Source organism: Thunnus maccoyii, chromosome 7 (genome assembly GCF_910596095.1).
Source record: "Thunnus maccoyii chromosome 7, fThuMac1.1, whole genome shotgun sequence".
NCBI classification, from domain to species: domain Eukaryota; kingdom Metazoa; phylum Chordata; class Actinopteri; order Scombriformes; family Scombridae; genus Thunnus; species Thunnus maccoyii.
Window position 1 is genome coordinate 8,266,276 of NC_056539.1, and position 18,631 is coordinate 8,284,906.

Below are 18,631 nucleotides of genomic sequence, written 5' to 3' on the forward strand. Positions count from 1 at the left end.
CACGCACAATGGTTGTGGACTGAATACTGATCGGCACAAGCCGAAGCTAACTGTGCCACACTATGATCTGGTAATGTTTAAGCTTTTATGAAAACCTTTTGAAGAGACATTCACAATGCAGAGCCCTGAATGTAGATTATCCTCATAATGTAACATGACTGTGAGTTATATCTATAGTTTCTATTCAAGATTGATTCAAAGAATATCTCCTGTATTAGAATTAGACGTGGATATGCGACGTCAGATTCAAAAATAATAGGAAATACTTAACTTTATATCAGTATATAATAATATAATAGTTTTGTCACATTCATATTGTATCATCATACAATAGGAATATGACAAAACTATTATAGCTTAGTTCTTCGCGTATGATAGGCTCATCATTACAAACTCATTACAAATCCCTACAGGAAGACTAATGTGACTTTTTGTACGAGTTAGGCCGAAAGTGTAAGTCCTGTAGGATTGTTTCCGGTGCTTAGTGAGGGTGTAGGCCTACTGCACTTTATGAATAATGAAAAAATGACGTAAACAATGCGGTCCTCTTTGCAGCTCGGGCTCGAGGCTCGAGGCGGGCGCACCGAGGCGTGATGCGGTCGTGACGTAGATTCAGTCGGGGATCTTTAATCCTCTGCCGCAGCAGCACAGCCGGTAACCAGAGGAGGGGGTAGCACGGTCGGACAGGAATGGACCACACAGGCTAGCCTAGCCTACTACAAGGCCGAAATAGCTCGGTCTTTAGATAGATGATAAAATCACCGAGTAAAACAGAGATTACGACTAGAACGAGCCGACTATTTGCATAGGCCAGACCCCCTCCTCCTGCCTCTGCCTGTAGCCTATTCACAGACATTTTACTATTAAAGAGACCTCATTTAGAGACGCTGCTTGAAATATATTTTCAAACGCTTATATCTCTTTCATTTAACAGCCGAATTCGGTGTCTTTCAGCCGGCTGACGGATCCTACGCCTTGTCCTGCCGGTTTCTTTGCGGCCAGTTGCGCCCCGGTTCGCCCTTCAGCAGCGTCGCCGCGTCTCCGCTGTGCGCATCAGCAAAACATGCAGGATGAGCCTGTGGGGGTGACAACCACGCAATCACCCCCGTCAACCGACGAAAAGGACAGCAACAGCAGCACGGTCAGCAAATCCGGGAAGCAAACCGACAACCACGACAGGAGCTCATTCACACCGGATTACAACAAGACAGGTTTTCCCGATTTCGATCGAGGTCATTTTTGCCCGACGCAGTCTATCTGTGACCTTCAGCACAGCCGAAAAATACATCAGCAGTTAAGTCAGCACACTGAGTTTAGCCCCGCAGAGTCGCCCCCACCCCAGGGACATTTCAGTCACCTGCCGCAGAGGCAGCCCTTCTCCAAGCCGGGCCACAGCGCTGCTGACCCCTGCGGCTCTCCAGCGGAAGAGGCTGAAGCCGATGCTGCGTCGCCATCGCCCACTTCCGTAACTCCAAACAAGATCCAAATGGACTCCCCTATCGCCCACCATATAAATAACGGCAATGGCAGCAGCAGCACCGGCAACATGTTGTCCGGAGGTCTCGGTGCCGCTTTCCCGAATCTCCCCACCCAGGAGATGCAGAGCGCCAGCGGGGGCTCGTCTTCACCTTCCCTCCCCGGGTTCGGCACCCCTTGGTCCGTCCAGACCAGCTCATCGCCCCCTCCCACACCCAACTCCATCAACCCCATCCACGCGAACGCCATTAATCAGATGCCCAGCACAGACTCAGACAACAGCTTCTACCCAGGTATCCCCTCCTCCATCAACCCGGCCTTCTTCCAGAGTTTTTCGCCGGTGTCAGCTAATCCGTGCGCCGGGATTAATGTGCAGGGCTTCAGCGGTCCTTTCTCGCCCCAGATAAACGTCCCTCAGCAGCCGCAGAGTCGCAGGTCTCCGGTCAGTCCCCAGATGCATCCCCAGCAGGGCGCCTTCCTGCAGCAGAGGAACAACTATAACCAACACCAGGTGAGCTGTTAGAGTCTAGATCACATGCAGGTGACACAGGATGGCAGCCGGTTCACATTGTCCTGTAACCCCCCCTGTTCTATAATGAACAAACATACGCCTCAGGCCCACCATGACTCCATTCTTTGTAGCTGTCAAGGCCACCACTATGATGTTCTTAGGACAGGGAGCATCTTGTGACACTGCAAAGATAAAGCGTAGCCCTAACACTTCTCTCTTTGTATGTGTGTGTACAATCTGTAGCTATAGACTCTAAAGCATAAGTAGTCTTTTTTTTCCCCTAAATAATGCGTTTGTCATGTCATCTGTAAGGGCTGAAGTCACTACTCATGAGGCAGAGGAAGGGAGGGGGTGAACAGAGAGGGGAACAAGGTGGCATCACTGAATCTAGCTGTTGTTCTCTCCTGGAAGCTGGCAGTGGGATGCGGTCACATGGTACTGAACCATCCCTGTCTTGTGGTTCACTCAGTGGGAACACAAAGGCTCGCAGGGTTTGGTGTCCTAAATGGATGCTTATTTTGGGGGGAATGAAGACATCTAGTATCTTAGTGATGGTGGTTGTGTGTGTATGGGTGTGTGTGTGCACAAACAGTTAGTGGGCCCTGAGGACACACCAGCAATAGCACAGGCTTACTAAAGGGTTCAGATTATGTACTAGTCTTGTGTTAGTAGACTCCGGCTTCAGGTTTCTCATGTGACTTGCACCTTGTGTGTGTATGTACGTGTGTGTGTGTGTGTATTTAAAGGGCTTCTGTGATGTTGCCGTGTCACTGACCTTTCACCTTTTGCTTTTGTTACAACCAACCGACTTTGGGTGTCACCATCATGCGCATATCCAAAAGTCCCATAGAGGTTATAATCATTACATGACAGGGAGGAAAACTGCAGCAAATGCAATCCTCATTATTTTATTATTTTTTTTATTTTTCAACAGCTAATTCACGCAAGAATAAAGCAGCTACTTGTAACATATTGCAAGTTTTCGTTAGGCTTCTACACAAACCCATTTTCTCTATTTTCCTGTTGTTTTTATACAATAAAGTTTATTCTTAAAGCACACTACTATCTGAGATTCCACAGAGCTGTTTGCTTGTTGTTATGCTTTGAGTGTGCAAGAAAACAGAATGACGATTGTGCTCCGTGCGAGATTTTCACGTGAAAGCACGCAAGATTAAGCATGATGCGATTCGATGTATGATATGCTTAGGAATGGACACAAGGTCCAGGTAGAGGGAGAGTGTGTGTGTGTGTGTAACTTATACTGGTGGTGTCGCCGTGCACGGGATACTTAGTATTAGTCTTAAAGCTCTAAATCTTCTTATCTACCCACCCGTTACAGGAGCAGATCAAGCTGGGCTGTGGCTGACAGGGAGAAAAGGGAGGATAGAAAGACAGGATGGGATGGAAATATTGTGCAGATATTAAAAATGTACAAGAAGATGTGTTTGCTCTTTCTAAACTGTCTTCTGTGCTCTCTCCTTGATGTGTGTGCATGCAGCCCATGGTGAAGCCGTCTCCCTGGGGCAGTCATCAGGGGAACGGCTGGGGGTCCGGGGGGATGTCCTGGGGCCGGGACCACCGCAGAGGGAGTGGCTTGGGCGTACCTGGCTCGGTCAGTCACGTCTCACCCCTGAAGAAGCCCTTCTCGAGCAACGTCATTGCCCCTCCCAAGTTCCCACGCTCCGGTGGATCACTGGGGCCTAAGTCCTGGATAGAGGAGAACATGTTTCGCACAGACAGCAACAGCAACACCTTGTTGCCCCTGCAGGTATGTGTTTTGGGTTGTTCCCACATTGGCTGGTGTGTTTGGTTTTGTTTTTGTATCACAATGTGAGGATTATTGGCTTTCATAGAGGGAAAGAACCAGTAACAGATGCATTAGATTTAGAGATTGGATAAAAGGAATAATGGATGTGTGTGTGTGACAGAGAGCTTCAATTGAGATCCATCAGAAACTAAAAGGGAAAAAATCTTGTTTTTATCACTGGAGACATGAATGAGGTAAGAGAAACTGAAAGCAGAGGATTCTTTAGACATACATAGCAGTGAGAAAATGTAAATGACCATAAAAGAGCCTGGTTAGCATTTCAATGAGATGGGAGGAGTTTTAACTGATTTGCTTTGCAAGTTTTACCAAAGGTGTAACAAAGTAGGGGCTGGGCTGAATTCGTTTTCAGGAAAGTAACATCTTGTAGGTGAAATGGAGAGAATTTCAATTGCCACATGAAAGGGAACCAGAAGTTAATCTCATTCTATGATATATGTACTGAGTTGTTTTGTATCTCGTACAAATGCCGGAGGCGAACAGGTCTGTCAGAGAGGTTTATCACTAGTCATCAAATGGCTTGTATTCCTGATAATGTAACTATAATGAGCAGCTCTTACTCTCCTCCGGGGTCTAGATGGTCACCATTTGATCATGTTTTTATCATTTCTTACTGCCAATGGCAAAATCCACATTACCTCTCAAAATTAGATTTATGATTTTTTTTTTTCTGGGATATTAATGATGAATGATTTTGAACCACGGTGGACATCCACCTTTTGTCTCTTTGTGATTTATCTGATGTTTGTACATTTGCTAACTAATTGTGGTTTAAGTGATGAGTCAGTATTAGTTTCAGAAGTTTCAAATCAGTCACAAAATCAAGATTTATCAACATTATTATACTGTATATCAATAGAAACTAGTAGTAATTATAATGATGATATGAGCAAGGAACTGTATTTATTAGTTTTCTTATCATCCACTGGATTGAAGAGTTATATTATAAAATATATATGAATCAAATATTACTTTTACTTTTTGGTAGTTCAAGTAAAGTGAGATCTTTGTTCAGTAACAGGCTGTATGTGTAAAAATGAAACCACAAAGAGGTTGATATATTAATGTACTATGTATGAAGTCATATTCCCAACTCGTATTTAATTCTAAGTGTAATGACTCCCAATAGGAATGATATTAATCACTGTGACTCAACTAAAATAATGGTGTCACCAAATGGAATTACTGTTGCTATGAGCTCAAATTATTAGTGATATCAGTGCCAAGAAGAACAGCGCTTCCTATTCCAGGAAACAGGCCCGACTCCATGGATTGTTAATTTCCATAAACAGTGTGGGACCCAGAATTTTTCAGATTCCAAGTCTTTTCCTTCCTTCCTTTCTGTTTAATGTTTGGCAGTCAGTGACACGTCTCTGCTGAGGTAAACAGAGGAAGATAGAAGAGCGTCACTTCTACTTTCAGTGAGAGTACAATGCCTGTATTAAAGCTGGTTACTTGATATTTCTTTGAATTGTCCAGTTGGTGCACACTATCACCCTAAAACACTGTATTGTTAAAGTAAAAGACAATATCCACCTGACACAAGGAGTCCCACAGACATGTTTAGTTCCTGTGTGCTCCTGCCATCATGAAAATTATTTATAGACTTATAGACCGCTGGAAATCTCAGCGCTTTTGGTTTAAAGGGTCAGCTCACTCAAATTACAGCAAAAAACATGAATTTATCTCTAGTGCCATCTAGCAATGTGTCTAGCTTAGGTTGTATGTTTTTTGCCTTTGAGATTTCTGCTGCTACCTCATTACAATGGAGGCACTTACAGCATTTAAACATTACATATTTAAAAATCAACAGCAGGGTATCTCTCCACAAATAGTGTTGCCATTACTCTGGATAATCCACAGTTCTTTTTACTGTGCACAGTTTTCACTGGAAGTACTTTCCAGCGAAGAAATAGTCCCACAGTTCACCTACAGTGACAGGCTCTCTCTCTCTCTCTCTCTCTCTGTCTCTCTCTGTGGAAGAAGACGTTGCTGTTGAATTTTTTAAATGTAATTTTTCAAATTTTGTGAGCACCATGAACAAAATTCACCTCAATTTCATCAGTCTGGTGTCAGAAATCACAAAGACAGATATCTCCGAACCAGGACAAATTAAACAACGTAATTATCTGCATGGCTAAATAACCATTAGAGGTAAATATATATATGGGTGGTTTTTGTTTGAACAGACTCTTGAGAGATTGCAGATTGGTGCTGACGCTGGTTAGCAGTGGATATAAAGATCTGTAGACGTCATGCTCATAATAAAACGTTCATCTTTTTTGATTTACTGGATTATTGTCCTTGACAAGCAAACTCTCCATCAAAGGAACATTTTTGCTATAATTCTACGCTGTGTCAGGCATCTCTTCATTCTCCTTTTTCTGCATTATGTTTCCACACTAAACTAACACATGGGAAAGCAAAGGAAAAACATATTTAGCAACTTCCTTCACTTTCAAAAGTATGAAGAACTGATCTTGAACCTGCCATTATATTGGGTGTGGTAAGGTAGGTCACCAGGTTATTACCATACGAGCGTGTCTTGGTCGGTCATTAAGGAGAACTATCTCACTGGACTGTTGATGAGCTCATAACCTCCATCTCAGCTCTCCGGCTAAATGCCACTCCTGGTTTTGGTTTCCATTCTCTCTGTCTATCTGGGAACAGGTCCAGAGATCCTGTGGGATCCGTCTTATAGGCCGCTCACAAACATACCTTCAGACTCCTAAAGTGAATAAATACGGAAAGAATGTTAATCCAAGCGTGAACTACTCACACTCCTAAATCTCTTACATGTTAAGCCAAATTCCTGCGCTTCAGAGGCTTTATTATTCATAAGCCAAATCATGAAAGTGTGTTAGAAACGTGAGGAATTAACCGCACATCATGATGTGTGTTTGTTTTGTCAGTTCTGACTCACACCTGTGTATTTTTTTTTTTTGTGTTTGTTTTTTTCCAGGACCGCTCCAGGATGTACGAGAGTCTGAACATGCACTCCCTGGAGAGCTCTCTGATTGACATCATGCGAGCCGAGCAGGATCCGATGAAAGGTAAGACTTCTTTTACCTTTCTATCTATATTTGGGGAGAGTTGATCGTTTTCAGACAGGAGGCCTTACATCGTGCTGAGTGACACAGCGCAGGGAAATGACAGGCCCGTTTGCTCTCAGAGCTGTGTTGTTTTTCCACACGCCGGCTTATTTTCTCCCCGCTGAGAGCTTAATACTTCTGCCACCAGCTGCACATTTACATGACCTTCCAGCTCTGATCCTGTTGCTACTTAACCTGGGCAGCACACAGCAGAGTACGGTGTGAAGAGAGAGGAGACTTTTCTGTGCTGTAAATATCTCTAATTAGTTACAGATGTGTGTGTGTGTGTGTGCACATGACTCTGAGGTTTTTTGAATTGAAAGATATAAAATTGTCCTGGTTTTCTTTTGAATTATTTCTTGCGGCTTGGCAGTAGCCAGCAGAGAATGTAGTGTGACACTGTCCCGGCCTCCTGGGCTCAGCTGCTGGACATCAGAGGAGCAGTGTCAAATAACTGCACAGTTCCAGACGACTGCTTGTAGCTCATTTACAGCCTCACAGGCCAGCTACACTTTCACTTTAAAATATGACCCAGAAAACCAAAATATCCATACAATCGTGATGTGTTTGCATATATGTAGAACACCAATTTAATTATTTGCAGTCTCAATTAAAACCAGGACTCAACCTGTGCTCTCCTGTGCGTGAGCGAGATTGTTGTGTTTGCTGCAGGAGCAGATGGAGAGGACATGGGCCAGTGTGCACAGCAGAGAGAGGGGGATCTAGACTAATTTTAGATGTGATCGCACTTTAACACACTGTGTATGACAGCCAAGAGAGGAGAGGAGGGCTTGTAAGGAGGGCTCTGCCATTTATAGCATTGCCATGGCTAACACAACAGTGTTTTCTGGCTAACAGCTCCAAAATACAGGACGCCTAAACCAACATGAAAGTGCTGTAACTAATGATTATTTTTATTATTGATTAATCTGCCGGTTATTTTCTCAAGTACTGGATTAGTTGTTTGATCTATGATATGTCAGAAAATAGTGACACGATTACTGTTTTCCAAGATGCAACCTAAAATATCTTGTTTTGTCCTGACAAATAGTCCACAACCCAAAGACATTCAGTTTACTGTCCTAGAAGACTAAAGAACCCCCCCCCCCCCCCCCGACAGTGTAGGTCTAAAATTCAGGCTGACAAAAACTACCTATAGTTACATTCATGCCATCTAGCAGCCGTAGTAATTCTGACCAGGGGAAGTGATGCAGTTCAGATGACGTCAGTATAAGAGGACTTTGCCTTTTTTAGGAGGAGGCAGGTCGGGTGGACGGATAGATAGATAGTTAGATGGCAAAAAGTGGACTTTGCTGCAGGAGACCAGTGTTCGCTTCCTGTTTCTAACCGTGAGTCGCGACATTTTTTAAAAAAAACGTAACGTTGTGGTGTTTACTGTTGCCATGACAACGAAGGTTGCATAACTTTAAAGCCCCCCTCCAGTGTATTTTGGCATTTTTAAGATATTTCATATTTTTCAAAGTCATTTCCTGATAACGTTGATAAACTACACTGTTCGCCAAATATTTTTTGACAAGTGACTTAATTTTGCACTCAAAGTTAAAAAAATGTAAGCGGTTGTTAAAACAGATCGATGACGTATGACAGTAGTAGAAGACTGCAGTCATACGTTATCCTAATAAAACCCTTTTGTTTTTGTGAGCATCACATATGCAGGCTACTGATACAGTATCAGGCACCTGTGTTTCAAACTAAATACTTGCTGCAGACATGCTGCAACAACGGATTGATGCTTAAAATATAAATAATATATATCAGTTAAACACTCTCCAACCAAAATTGGCACAGAAAATAAGGTTTAATGTGGTTAAAGCAGGAAAGTCAGTGAGTCATTCTGCATTGATCAATAAATGAATGTAGGTGATTCTTACAGTATCTGCTTGTGCTGATGTGTGTTCATGTCGTGATGCTCTGAACCATCCAGACATTTCCTGAAGAAAAGCTTTCCATTCGTTGTCAGTTTATCACGTCTAACTGTGATTGACACAACTGTCTCAGAGCTATGAAAGCAGTGATGTGACTGGCTGAGAGAGTATTCATTTATTTATATCACCACACCCGCTGATCTTTATTCACCTTCACTCAGCCCTTTTGCACGTTGCACTGCTGCACATACGTGAACCAAAATAGTAGGTGTGCATGGCCCACACAGTCCGTGCACCTAAAACCTACCACGCTGCACCTGGCATTTATTATTCAAATTTCAACTGAGGGTGCAAAATATTAAACTGATGGTGCAACGTATGCTTTTGCATCCTCATAGAACCGGACCTAGCCACTGAGGAGGAACATTTAAAGGACATTTACTAAAAAATTCAGCAATATATTGTATGAGATAGATGATCCATCAATAAAGAAGCTATCGTCTGATTTCACCCATGGGTTCCTCATATCTCTGTTACTGACATGTAACCTAGTCTACGTAGCTAATGCTCTAGTAAGTGGACATGTTAGGCTAAAATATCACTACCATTCCGACACATCAACAGTGCACTAGAATGGCAATCTGGTTGCCATGGTAATGTATTATGTCCAACTATCAACCATACCCCTGTTCTCTGTTTGAGAAAGAACGTTAACCGTTAAACAGGAAGTAACGCTGGCTAGAGTGGGGCTTTAAGGAAGTATAAACCACATTTCAAAGGATCATTTTAATCTAGAACATGGTCTTTCCCTAAACCTAACTGGACCTTAACCACAGCATTGTCACACCATAAAACATCATTGTTTTCTAACCGTAATTTGTAACGGCTTTAGAAAGCGGCGTATTACGCTGCTATGGGTCGTTCTGGAGTGCAGGCACGTTCAACCCTTGCAGTCTGGGCCCCATCCGTCCTATAGAGGGCGCTGAAAACACTCAGAGTTATCGGAAATAGACCTATTCTGTTGTTTTGGTATGAGGACGTGTTGACATTTTTAATGTATTTGTGTATCATCTTTGGGACAGGATGTACTGGTGATGTTTAACTTTTAAGTTACCATCTAGACTTTGAAAATTTCTTGCTTTGGTGCCAGCCAGCGCTAGTATCAAATCAGAATAATTTAAAAGAAGACACGTAGGGGCTTTAATATTTATATCTAAATGGAAAAAAAAACTGGTTTGTTTAAAAATGACATAAATCTGAATGCCACCATTACAGCCTTTCAGAGTTCCTTTCTCTCTGCTGAACAGGAAATCTAAAGACTCCCATCTAACGGTTTTACCAGCGTCTCATGTGTCTCATTCTTCTCATGTGACATGTGACAGGGCTGTGTGACACATTCACAATCAGGCGCTGTAGTTGTGAGTGTGTGTGTGTGTGTGTGTTTGCTCCCATGTACACACATTAGCCTCACCCTGTCCTCTCCATCTGCTCTGTCTCATCCCTATTTGTGTGTGTGTGTGTGTGTGTGTGTGTGTGTGTGTGTGTGCGTGTGTGCTGACATGTGTGTGTCTGTTTCTCATGTCAGGCCGTGTGGGATGCCCTAACCCCGGGGCTGACGGCCTACTCATGCTCAATGGTAATTATCTTTTAGCACCATCTCCCTCTGTGTCTGCAGCTCTCATGATGCTTCCACTGTTACTCTTTAGTCTCATTAGACACACTCACCAGACTCAGCAGCACAATAGCATCACATTAGGGGATAGATCTGGTGTAGATATGAGAATATTTGTCATGTTTTCTATTTTTGTAACAAATCCATACAGTATATTTGCATAAAGTATCCCAAAGCTCCCAATTACCACTGACGACTTTCATGAGTTTACACTAAATTTGTGTAACTCAAACCCAACCGTACTAATGTTTTGTGAAGGTGTTCACATGTCGAGGAGCGTTTGTTTTGTCACATCAGGGCTTTAAACGCACCACAAACAATACTTTGTCACATCCTCTCATTAAGATGTACATTTTCAGGGCCACTCAGAATAATTGTAGCCCCACAGAGGCTTTTTAACTTCACACGCGGACACACACGTGGCCTGTTGGTGTCAAAAATAAAATCTTGTTTTATAACAGTTTTAATCAGGACACAAATCTGGGTCAGACAGCATTTGCAAAAAGTCATGAGCGTAATGTTGTTTTTTTTTCTGTTTCTGGTGTTTGCTGTTCCCTCCTGAGACCGAGCAATTCATTTTTGTCTTTTTTTGGCCTAAAAGGCTGTTTTTAGCTCGTCTCTTGATAAACATGTTTCTGAGGTGAGCCTTGTTGGTCCTGACAGAGGTCATCCAAGGCTTTTCAGTGATGTAATATATGTGGAGTTTATTTTGCTGGTTTTCCAAATGGCTCGTATCAGATTTCAGAAGAAGTTTCTTAGGAAAAGTTTTCATAACAGTGAAAATGACTAATCCTGTTTTTGTTTGATATTATGTTTATTACATAAAAAAGACATTAAAAATCTTGCTCGGGGTCTCAGGAGGAAAAGTAAATGTAGTTTATTTTTGGAGTGGCAGCTTATTTGATACTGATATTTGTTTGAATAGAGAGGTCATGAGATAACTCTGCAGCTTTAGCTCTATAGAGGTTACAAATGCTCTTTTAGAAATATCTGCACAGCTGAAATTTGCACTCTGTACTTTTCTACATGCAGCCAGGAGCTATGGGAGACGTCGAGGTAAACAATTCCTACAACACGTCTGTGTTCTTGTGGCTTATTCTCTTGTGGCATGCTTTACTACTAGAATGGACGCCAAACTGAGGCCTTAAGTCTGGATTCAGATTTGAAATTTTGAAATCTTGTTTTTAAGTTAAAACCACACTGAGGTTTTGATCATGTTGATGTAGAATCCTTATTTTTATGTTTTTTCCCAAAACATTGTCATTGGCAATTAAAAATCTAACAAAACTGCTTCATCATTGTAATTTTTTTTTAGTATCCAGACAGGCATGATGTCAAGGGTTTCAGGTTTGGTCATGTTTACCTGAAACAGTTTAGCAGTTATGTCTCTGCTCAGCTATGTTGTTAACAGCTTTGTTCCACACAGCCTGCCTTTCCACACACGCTTCATCTGCCACGATACTCAGAGTGGAGCACACATGGTCGCGTGTTCCGGTCTCAGATCTGTAAAAACTAAATTGTACATAATCCTCGCTTTAAGCTGGTGCTTTGTCTCACATCCACTCGGGGTAAAACGGCACAATAGAAGCAGTCACATTATTATATAGACTGCCTCTCCTCTGAATGTGACCTTGTGATAGTAGAGATATAGAATGCTATAAAGGAGGAGAGGCAGGTAACATGACTGTGTGTGGACACACGTTTGTGAGTGTTTCTGCTTGTGAGTGTTTCATTATGAATGCTTGACATTTGCTTTTGGTCTTACGTTCTGTTTTTTCCTCCGCCAGGCCGATCCTCCCTCTTCCCAATCGATGACAATCTCCTTGACGATGGCCACGGCAACCAGGGTGTCCCGGGAGTCCTCGGCTCCCCCAACTGTTACCCCCACCAAAACGGGGAACGCATTGAGCGCTTCTCCCGTAAGGTGTTTGTAGGAGGTTTGCCCCCTGACATAGATGAAGGTGAGAGGACAACCATGATACACTATACTTCTGGACTTTGGTCTTACTATTTGTTTTTCTCTTTTGACCCACTTTTTCTCTCTGCACCCATCCATTGTTCCTTTATCCACTTACCCCCCACCCCCCCTCCAGATGAAATAACCTCAAGCTTCCGCCGCTTTGGTCACCTGGTGGTGGACTGGCCGCACAAAGCAGAGAGCAAATCCTACTTTCCACCTAAAGGTATTGGCAAAAGCAGCCAGCCTCCATATTAAACATACATTTATGGCTACTAAAACCTACAGTATTTACATTGAGTTTGGATGGTGTGAAGCTATGATGCTAATAAATACGGCGTCATTTCAATACCGATAAACCAAGATGGGAACATATGTCATCCAGTCTTTGTTCCTGTGTGTTTAATGCGTTCACTGAGGTTTATCGTGTGTGTGTGTGTGTCTCCTAGGATACGCATTCCTGCTGTTCCAGGAGGAGAGCTCAGTGCAGGCTCTGATTGAAGCCTGCATGGAGGAGGATGGGAAGCTTTACCTGTGTGTCTCCAGCCCCACCATCAAGGATAAGCCTGTGAGTGCAGCAGCATCAACCGGAAATGAATCTGATTTTTTTTTTTTTTTTTACACAATAATGAGAGAGTGGATTTAACGTTGAGTATGATTTTGATTCCAGGTGCAAATTCGACCTTGGAACCTGAGCGACAGTGATTTTGTTATGGATGGATCTCAGCCCCTGGATCCCCGCAAGACCATCTTTGTGGGAGGTGTCCCTCGTCCCCTGAGAGCGAGTAATTACACCCGCTTTTTTGTCATATAGCTGTTTTCTGTTTAGGAAGCGCTTTACATTCTTCTGCAGCCTCGACAAACAGTAATATATTGAAACAAATGATCAGCTGTATGTTTAATGAGCGTGACATGAGCATCTGTCTGACAGCTTCTCCCCCAACCTCCTCACCTCCTCCCACACCTTTCCTTTATCCTTTCCTTTATCTAAATCAATGATTCCCTGCTTTCTTTTCCACTCCAACTAGTTGAGCTGGCCATGATTATGGATCGTCTCTATGGTGGAGTGTGCTACGCAGGAATTGACACTGATCCAGAGCTCAAGTACCCCAAGGGGGCGGGGCGAGTGGCCTTCTCCAATCAGCAGAGTTACATCGCCGCCATTAGCGCAAGATTTGTCCAGCTGCAGCATGGAGACATTGACAAGCGGGTACAGCGTCCCCTTCATTAACAATTCCCCAATTCTCTAGTGTTCATAAAGTGTATGTGACTCAGCCATCATTAGAGTGTGTCATTCGCACAGTTTGTGAGTGCAAGTGTGTGTGTGTGTGTGTGTGTGTATGTGTGCTGTCAGCATCACCTCAGACAAGAGGGAGTCTGTTGCTATGGTGAGCGAAAGCATATTAGGGATGATTCAATCCGGTTCCTTCCCTTTTTGCTGCCATAAGCCTCGGCCCTTCATGAGAATACACATTTTACTCTTTTACTTTATGTATTTATGCACTTTTCATGTCTTCTCCAAAATGTGTGCATGCAGGTGGAGGTGAAGCCCTACGTCCTGGATGATCAGCTGTGTGATGAGTGCCAAGGTGCACGCTGTGGAGGGAAATTTGCTCCCTTTTTCTGCGCTAATGTCACCTGTCTGCAGTACTACTGTGAGTTCTGCTGGGCCAACATCCACTCCCGCGCTGGACGAGAGTTTCACAAGCCCCTGGTCAAAGAGGGCGCCGACCGCCCGCGCCAGATTCACTTCCGCTGGAACTAGAGATGCGAGCGCAGCCATGGTGACACAGTCAGGGGGAAGGGAAATGAAACGCTGGCTAACAGGAAAAAGAGCATCGCTCTGCCTCTCCTGCTCTCCTAAGCTATCAGTATATTCGAGTACGTAACACTATACAGTATATACTATATATATCTATATATCTTTTGTAGCAGCCAAACACCACAAGCCTCAGTTTTTCACCAAAACCCCCCTCACATCTCAGGCTCTGACAACTCTACAACTCTTTTGTGGTACTTTCATCTTTTCTAAGAGGAGATTTAAAAAGAGATTGATTTTTGTAGGTTTTTTTATTATTATTATTTTTGTATGTGAGATTCAAAGTAGATATGGGAATGTTTTTGCATGGGGGCAGCTCGTCTGTCTGTTTGTCTGCTGCTAGCCACCCCACAGTGCGTGTAGTGCACACTTGTTTCTGGGAAAATCTTGATTCTCTAATGTTGACGCCTGCCCCAGGTCATTAACCAAAGGTAGCAAAATGATAGGAAACATACAATTGACACATTTCTGCCGCAAAACAAACAGTTGTTTTTTAATGTTGCCATGGACTCTTTCTTCTTGTTAGAGAGTTTATTAAAAAAAAAAAAGATAATAGGGTTATTTCTGCATTCATACTGACCCATAGAGTGATACCTCAAAATACTAAATCTGGTTTCTGCTAACTGTATTCAACATTTATACTTAACAAGCTATTTTAGAAGCTTTGCTGCTATATATACTTATATATGAGTAGATGTGTAGGTATTATATTTAATGCCATTTATAAACCAGAATCATGTAAAATGAAATGCAGTACGCACTCAAACACTTATGGCCCCCATTGCCATGGAAAGAGTTAACGTGCATGATATGACAATAGGCTTAGCTACACAAATAGCATGCAGGATGGAAGTGAGGAAAAAAAAACAACAAAAAAGCAAAAAACAAACCACTGAAATCATGATTAAAGACGAGTCATAAAATTCTATAGTGAGTAGCATGATACTACATACTACAGATGCCTAAGAGGGAAAAAAAATCAGACAAAGCTAAATAAGTTAAAAAAAACAAAAAAAACATTTAAACTTGCATGCATTGATGTTTATCTGTTGTTTGATCCGTTTACATACTTAACGATACAAAAAGTGATATTGGTTCTACTGTAGATTTAGTGGACGCCATCGTTTTGTGACATGGTGGCGAAAAAAAAAAGAAAATAATAATAATCCTGTCGAGAAGCAGAGTGGTGTTCAGTGGTTTGTGTTTGTGTCGTCCCTATGCTGTGTGACTCCTTGTTAGTGTAGACTGAGGCTCTAGTTTAGTTACCAACACATTATGTAGAGGAGAATTAAACCTCATTACTCTGCCTTCACCCTTCCTATCCCGTTCTTTGTATGGTTCCAAAGGTTAATCTGATATAGCATCATCCTGGCAAACCAAACGCAAACAAAAGACTGGATAAGCTGTGGGAGACTTAGCTGGGAGGAGTGTGTGTGTGTGTGTGTGTGTGTGTGCGTGTGTGTGCGTGTGTGTGTGTGTGTGTGTGTGTGTGTGTGTGTGTGTGTGTGTGTGTGTGTGTGTGTGTGTGCAGCGTGGAGTGTCCGAGACTGAAGGCCATGTTAATAAGCATCATTAGAACACGCTTTCCCAGCTCCTGGCACAGTTACTGGAAGATAAAGTAACACATCTCCCCAGCAAGTTTTTAATAGGATGACGGTCTTTTGGCGCGCTAAAGATGAAACTCTCCTCTCTTTGTATCGTTCGTCTGTTTGATTTCAACCCTTTGAAAACACTTTAGGGACAATCTTTCTGTGAGCAGAAGGACGGCGGCCCAGCTGTCCGTTTGGTACTGTACGAGTGTGTCGCTCTCGTGTCATCGTGGTTTCGTGTTCCATACTCCGGTGTGTGTATGTGTGTGTGTGTGTGTGTGTGTGTGTGTGTGTGCTCCTTGGTATCGGTGTTCAGGCGTCAAGTGTGTACTGTTACAAAACCTTAATGGAACTGAGACTCTAAGTTGATTTACTTATTCATATAATTTAATTTGTTTATGTCACCGGCCCTTCAGTATCCCTAATGTTTTTTATAATATATATTATGCACTACTTTTCTATACCCCCCCTCACTCATTTTATTTCTAATTCACCCTCCCCTCCCCCCTTACTGTAAGTGATTTCAGTGCAGATGTGGACTCCCTGAAAACCTCCACCTATTTATAATTCTACAGATGATTTATTAAATTTTATTTTTTCATGATTACTTATTTAAGATGTAGCGTGAAGCAGTGGTCTTAAGTTATCTATGTTCTGTAGAGCAGGAATCCAATATTTTCTAATATATTCTAATGTAGTGTGGACGTTGCTAACCCTAACCCTCACCGGGAGTCAGAAGGGTGTAACGCGATGGAAGGTAAAGAAACGACGTGGTGGCTCCCATCGTCCCCGTGGCTTTAGTTCTCATGGTGTCCGATGTGAACATGTTTGAATATCGTCACCTGTAACACTTGACTCGTGCTGTTTTTGTGAGGTTCTATTTTCTATGTTGAACACTGTTACTTTGTTCTGTATGTGTCTTTGTTTTTGTAAAAATCATATTTATTTCACTATTTTTGTAGACAAAAAAAAAACTATTTGATTTTGATTGTATTTTTCTATTTAAATGCGATTATTATACAATTTATTTCCCCCCCCCACCCCCCCTCCAGTGCTAATTATGTCCAAAAGTTCTGTTCAAAGACAAAGAATCATGTCATTAGTAAACACATCAAAGGTTTTTGATATACAGTTGAATTGATTCTTATTTTCATACACATTTCACTTGAAGGAAGGAATCATGAAGGTTTTACTATATTCTTGGAAGACACTTGAGATTCTCCCCTGTCGCATCGAGGCCGCAGCTGCCTGTCCTCGTAGATGCTCTGAAACTTGAATATAACACATTTTGAAAGGCTGACTAACCTCGAATCTGTGTTGTGATGTGCAATACTGTTTCTAATGTTTGTATAAAAGTAAGAATTACAGTGTAAACCTTTTTAATGCAGATTTATTTTTTTCATTGCATATTTTGCAGATTTCTGATCCACAGTGTCATTTTTTACTGTCAGAAAAGAAACCCCGTTTTTTCATTGCAACTATTTTTAAATCCAGATATCTTTGTACTGATGTAAATGATTGTAGTTATTTTGGATAGTGTTTTGCTAACAAAAGGAGAGACTTTTTCATGCATATTTCTATTTCATTTCATCTTGTTTTATCCCGCGTTTTTATTTCGTTTAATAGTAGCAGGATTCTTGGAATAATTTTTCATATTATATGTCATTGGTATTATTTTGTATTTTTATGTGGAAATACACTATATATAATTTTAAGATGCTAATTGCTAAGATATTATTTTGAGTTTAATTATTTTAAAGCTAAATATTTGTAATTTTACTGTTAAAGTGACTAATTTCTAAATCAGAGTTTGTGTATACATTCACACAAAAGTGGTTTATGAGGTGTTTGGATTGTAATTATTACTGAATGGTTCTTTGATATGCAAAATGAATATCATGTTTATTTTTATTTTTGTTGGTTTTGTATTTAAATGGGGTGTTGATTACAATCTTTTTTTTTCTTTCACTTCCTGAATAAAGACCCATTCTGTTTGGACACAACATGGCTGCTGCTCCATGTTTTCTCTCCCTCTGCATCAGACTGCAGCATCCTTTTCCTCAAATTAAATTTATTTCAGTCAGGAATCAGAGACAATTATGTCATAAATATATATACATATACACACATACATACATGCACTCATTTATATACCCAAATACTCAAATACCACAGTTGGAAACAACACAGTAACACAACATCTGAGCAGGTGTAGGCTGAGGCTACAGCTTATTTTGTTTGTTCTTTCTTATTATACATTTTTATATTTGTTCAGTAAATTTTAAAACTTACTAAATGTTCTACATGTTTTTGATTCCTCCCTACAGCTGTTCCATTAATTCACACTTTTGACTGAAATACAATGATACAAATTCCTTTCAAATCATATTGATTTTATTTCATTTTAAACAACCTTTGGTTACTTTCACATAATAATTTATTTTTAGCTCAATACATAATTTGAACCATTTTAAAGTCAACAAAATCTTTAAATTTTAGAGCCTTTAATTTAATTAACAGTGAGTAAGATGGTCCTTTATATGTAGTTTTGTTTACAATTCTTGTGTTTCTCTTTTGAAGTTTGAAGATTTGCATTTGTTTTATGTGTATTTTCCCAACACTTCCACACAGTAATTGGAAAAAGGAACTATAAGATAACAGTATAAGGTGTATAATGAAGCCTGTTTTAGAAAATCTTTAATAATTTTACAGAATTACAATTGACTTTGAAATTTCTGCTTTGATATAATTTATACATGGCTTCCAGCATAATTTATTATCTATAATCAGTCCCAGAAATTTAA

General features: G+C 41.3%; 1 protein-coding gene across 3 annotated transcripts; it reads left to right on the plus strand.

Annotated features, from left to right (window-relative positions):
• Positions 1-547: 547 nt before the first annotated feature.
• cpeb2 (cytoplasmic polyadenylation element binding protein 2) lies at positions 548-17,830 on the plus strand. 3 transcript variants are annotated; one of them, XM_042417412.1, is made up of 11 exons: positions 548-1,987; positions 3,486-3,755; positions 6,775-6,865; positions 10,376-10,426; positions 11,495-11,518; positions 12,250-12,423; positions 12,556-12,645; positions 12,869-12,987; positions 13,090-13,204; positions 13,448-13,629; positions 13,957-17,830. In XM_042417412.1, the coding sequence occupies exons 1-11, from the start codon at positions 1,064-1,066 to the stop codon at positions 14,182-14,184; spliced, it is 2,268 nt and encodes a 755-aa protein (XP_042273346.1). In that variant the 5' UTR covers positions 548-1,063; the 3' UTR covers positions 14,185-17,830. The 3 variants fall into 3 exon arrangements, with proteins under 3 accessions (XP_042273346.1, XP_042273347.1, XP_042273348.1); XM_042417413.1 differs by lacking the exon at positions 11,495-11,518; XM_042417414.1 differs by lacking the exons at positions 10,376-10,426; positions 11,495-11,518.
• Positions 17,831-18,631: the final 801 nt, after the last annotated feature.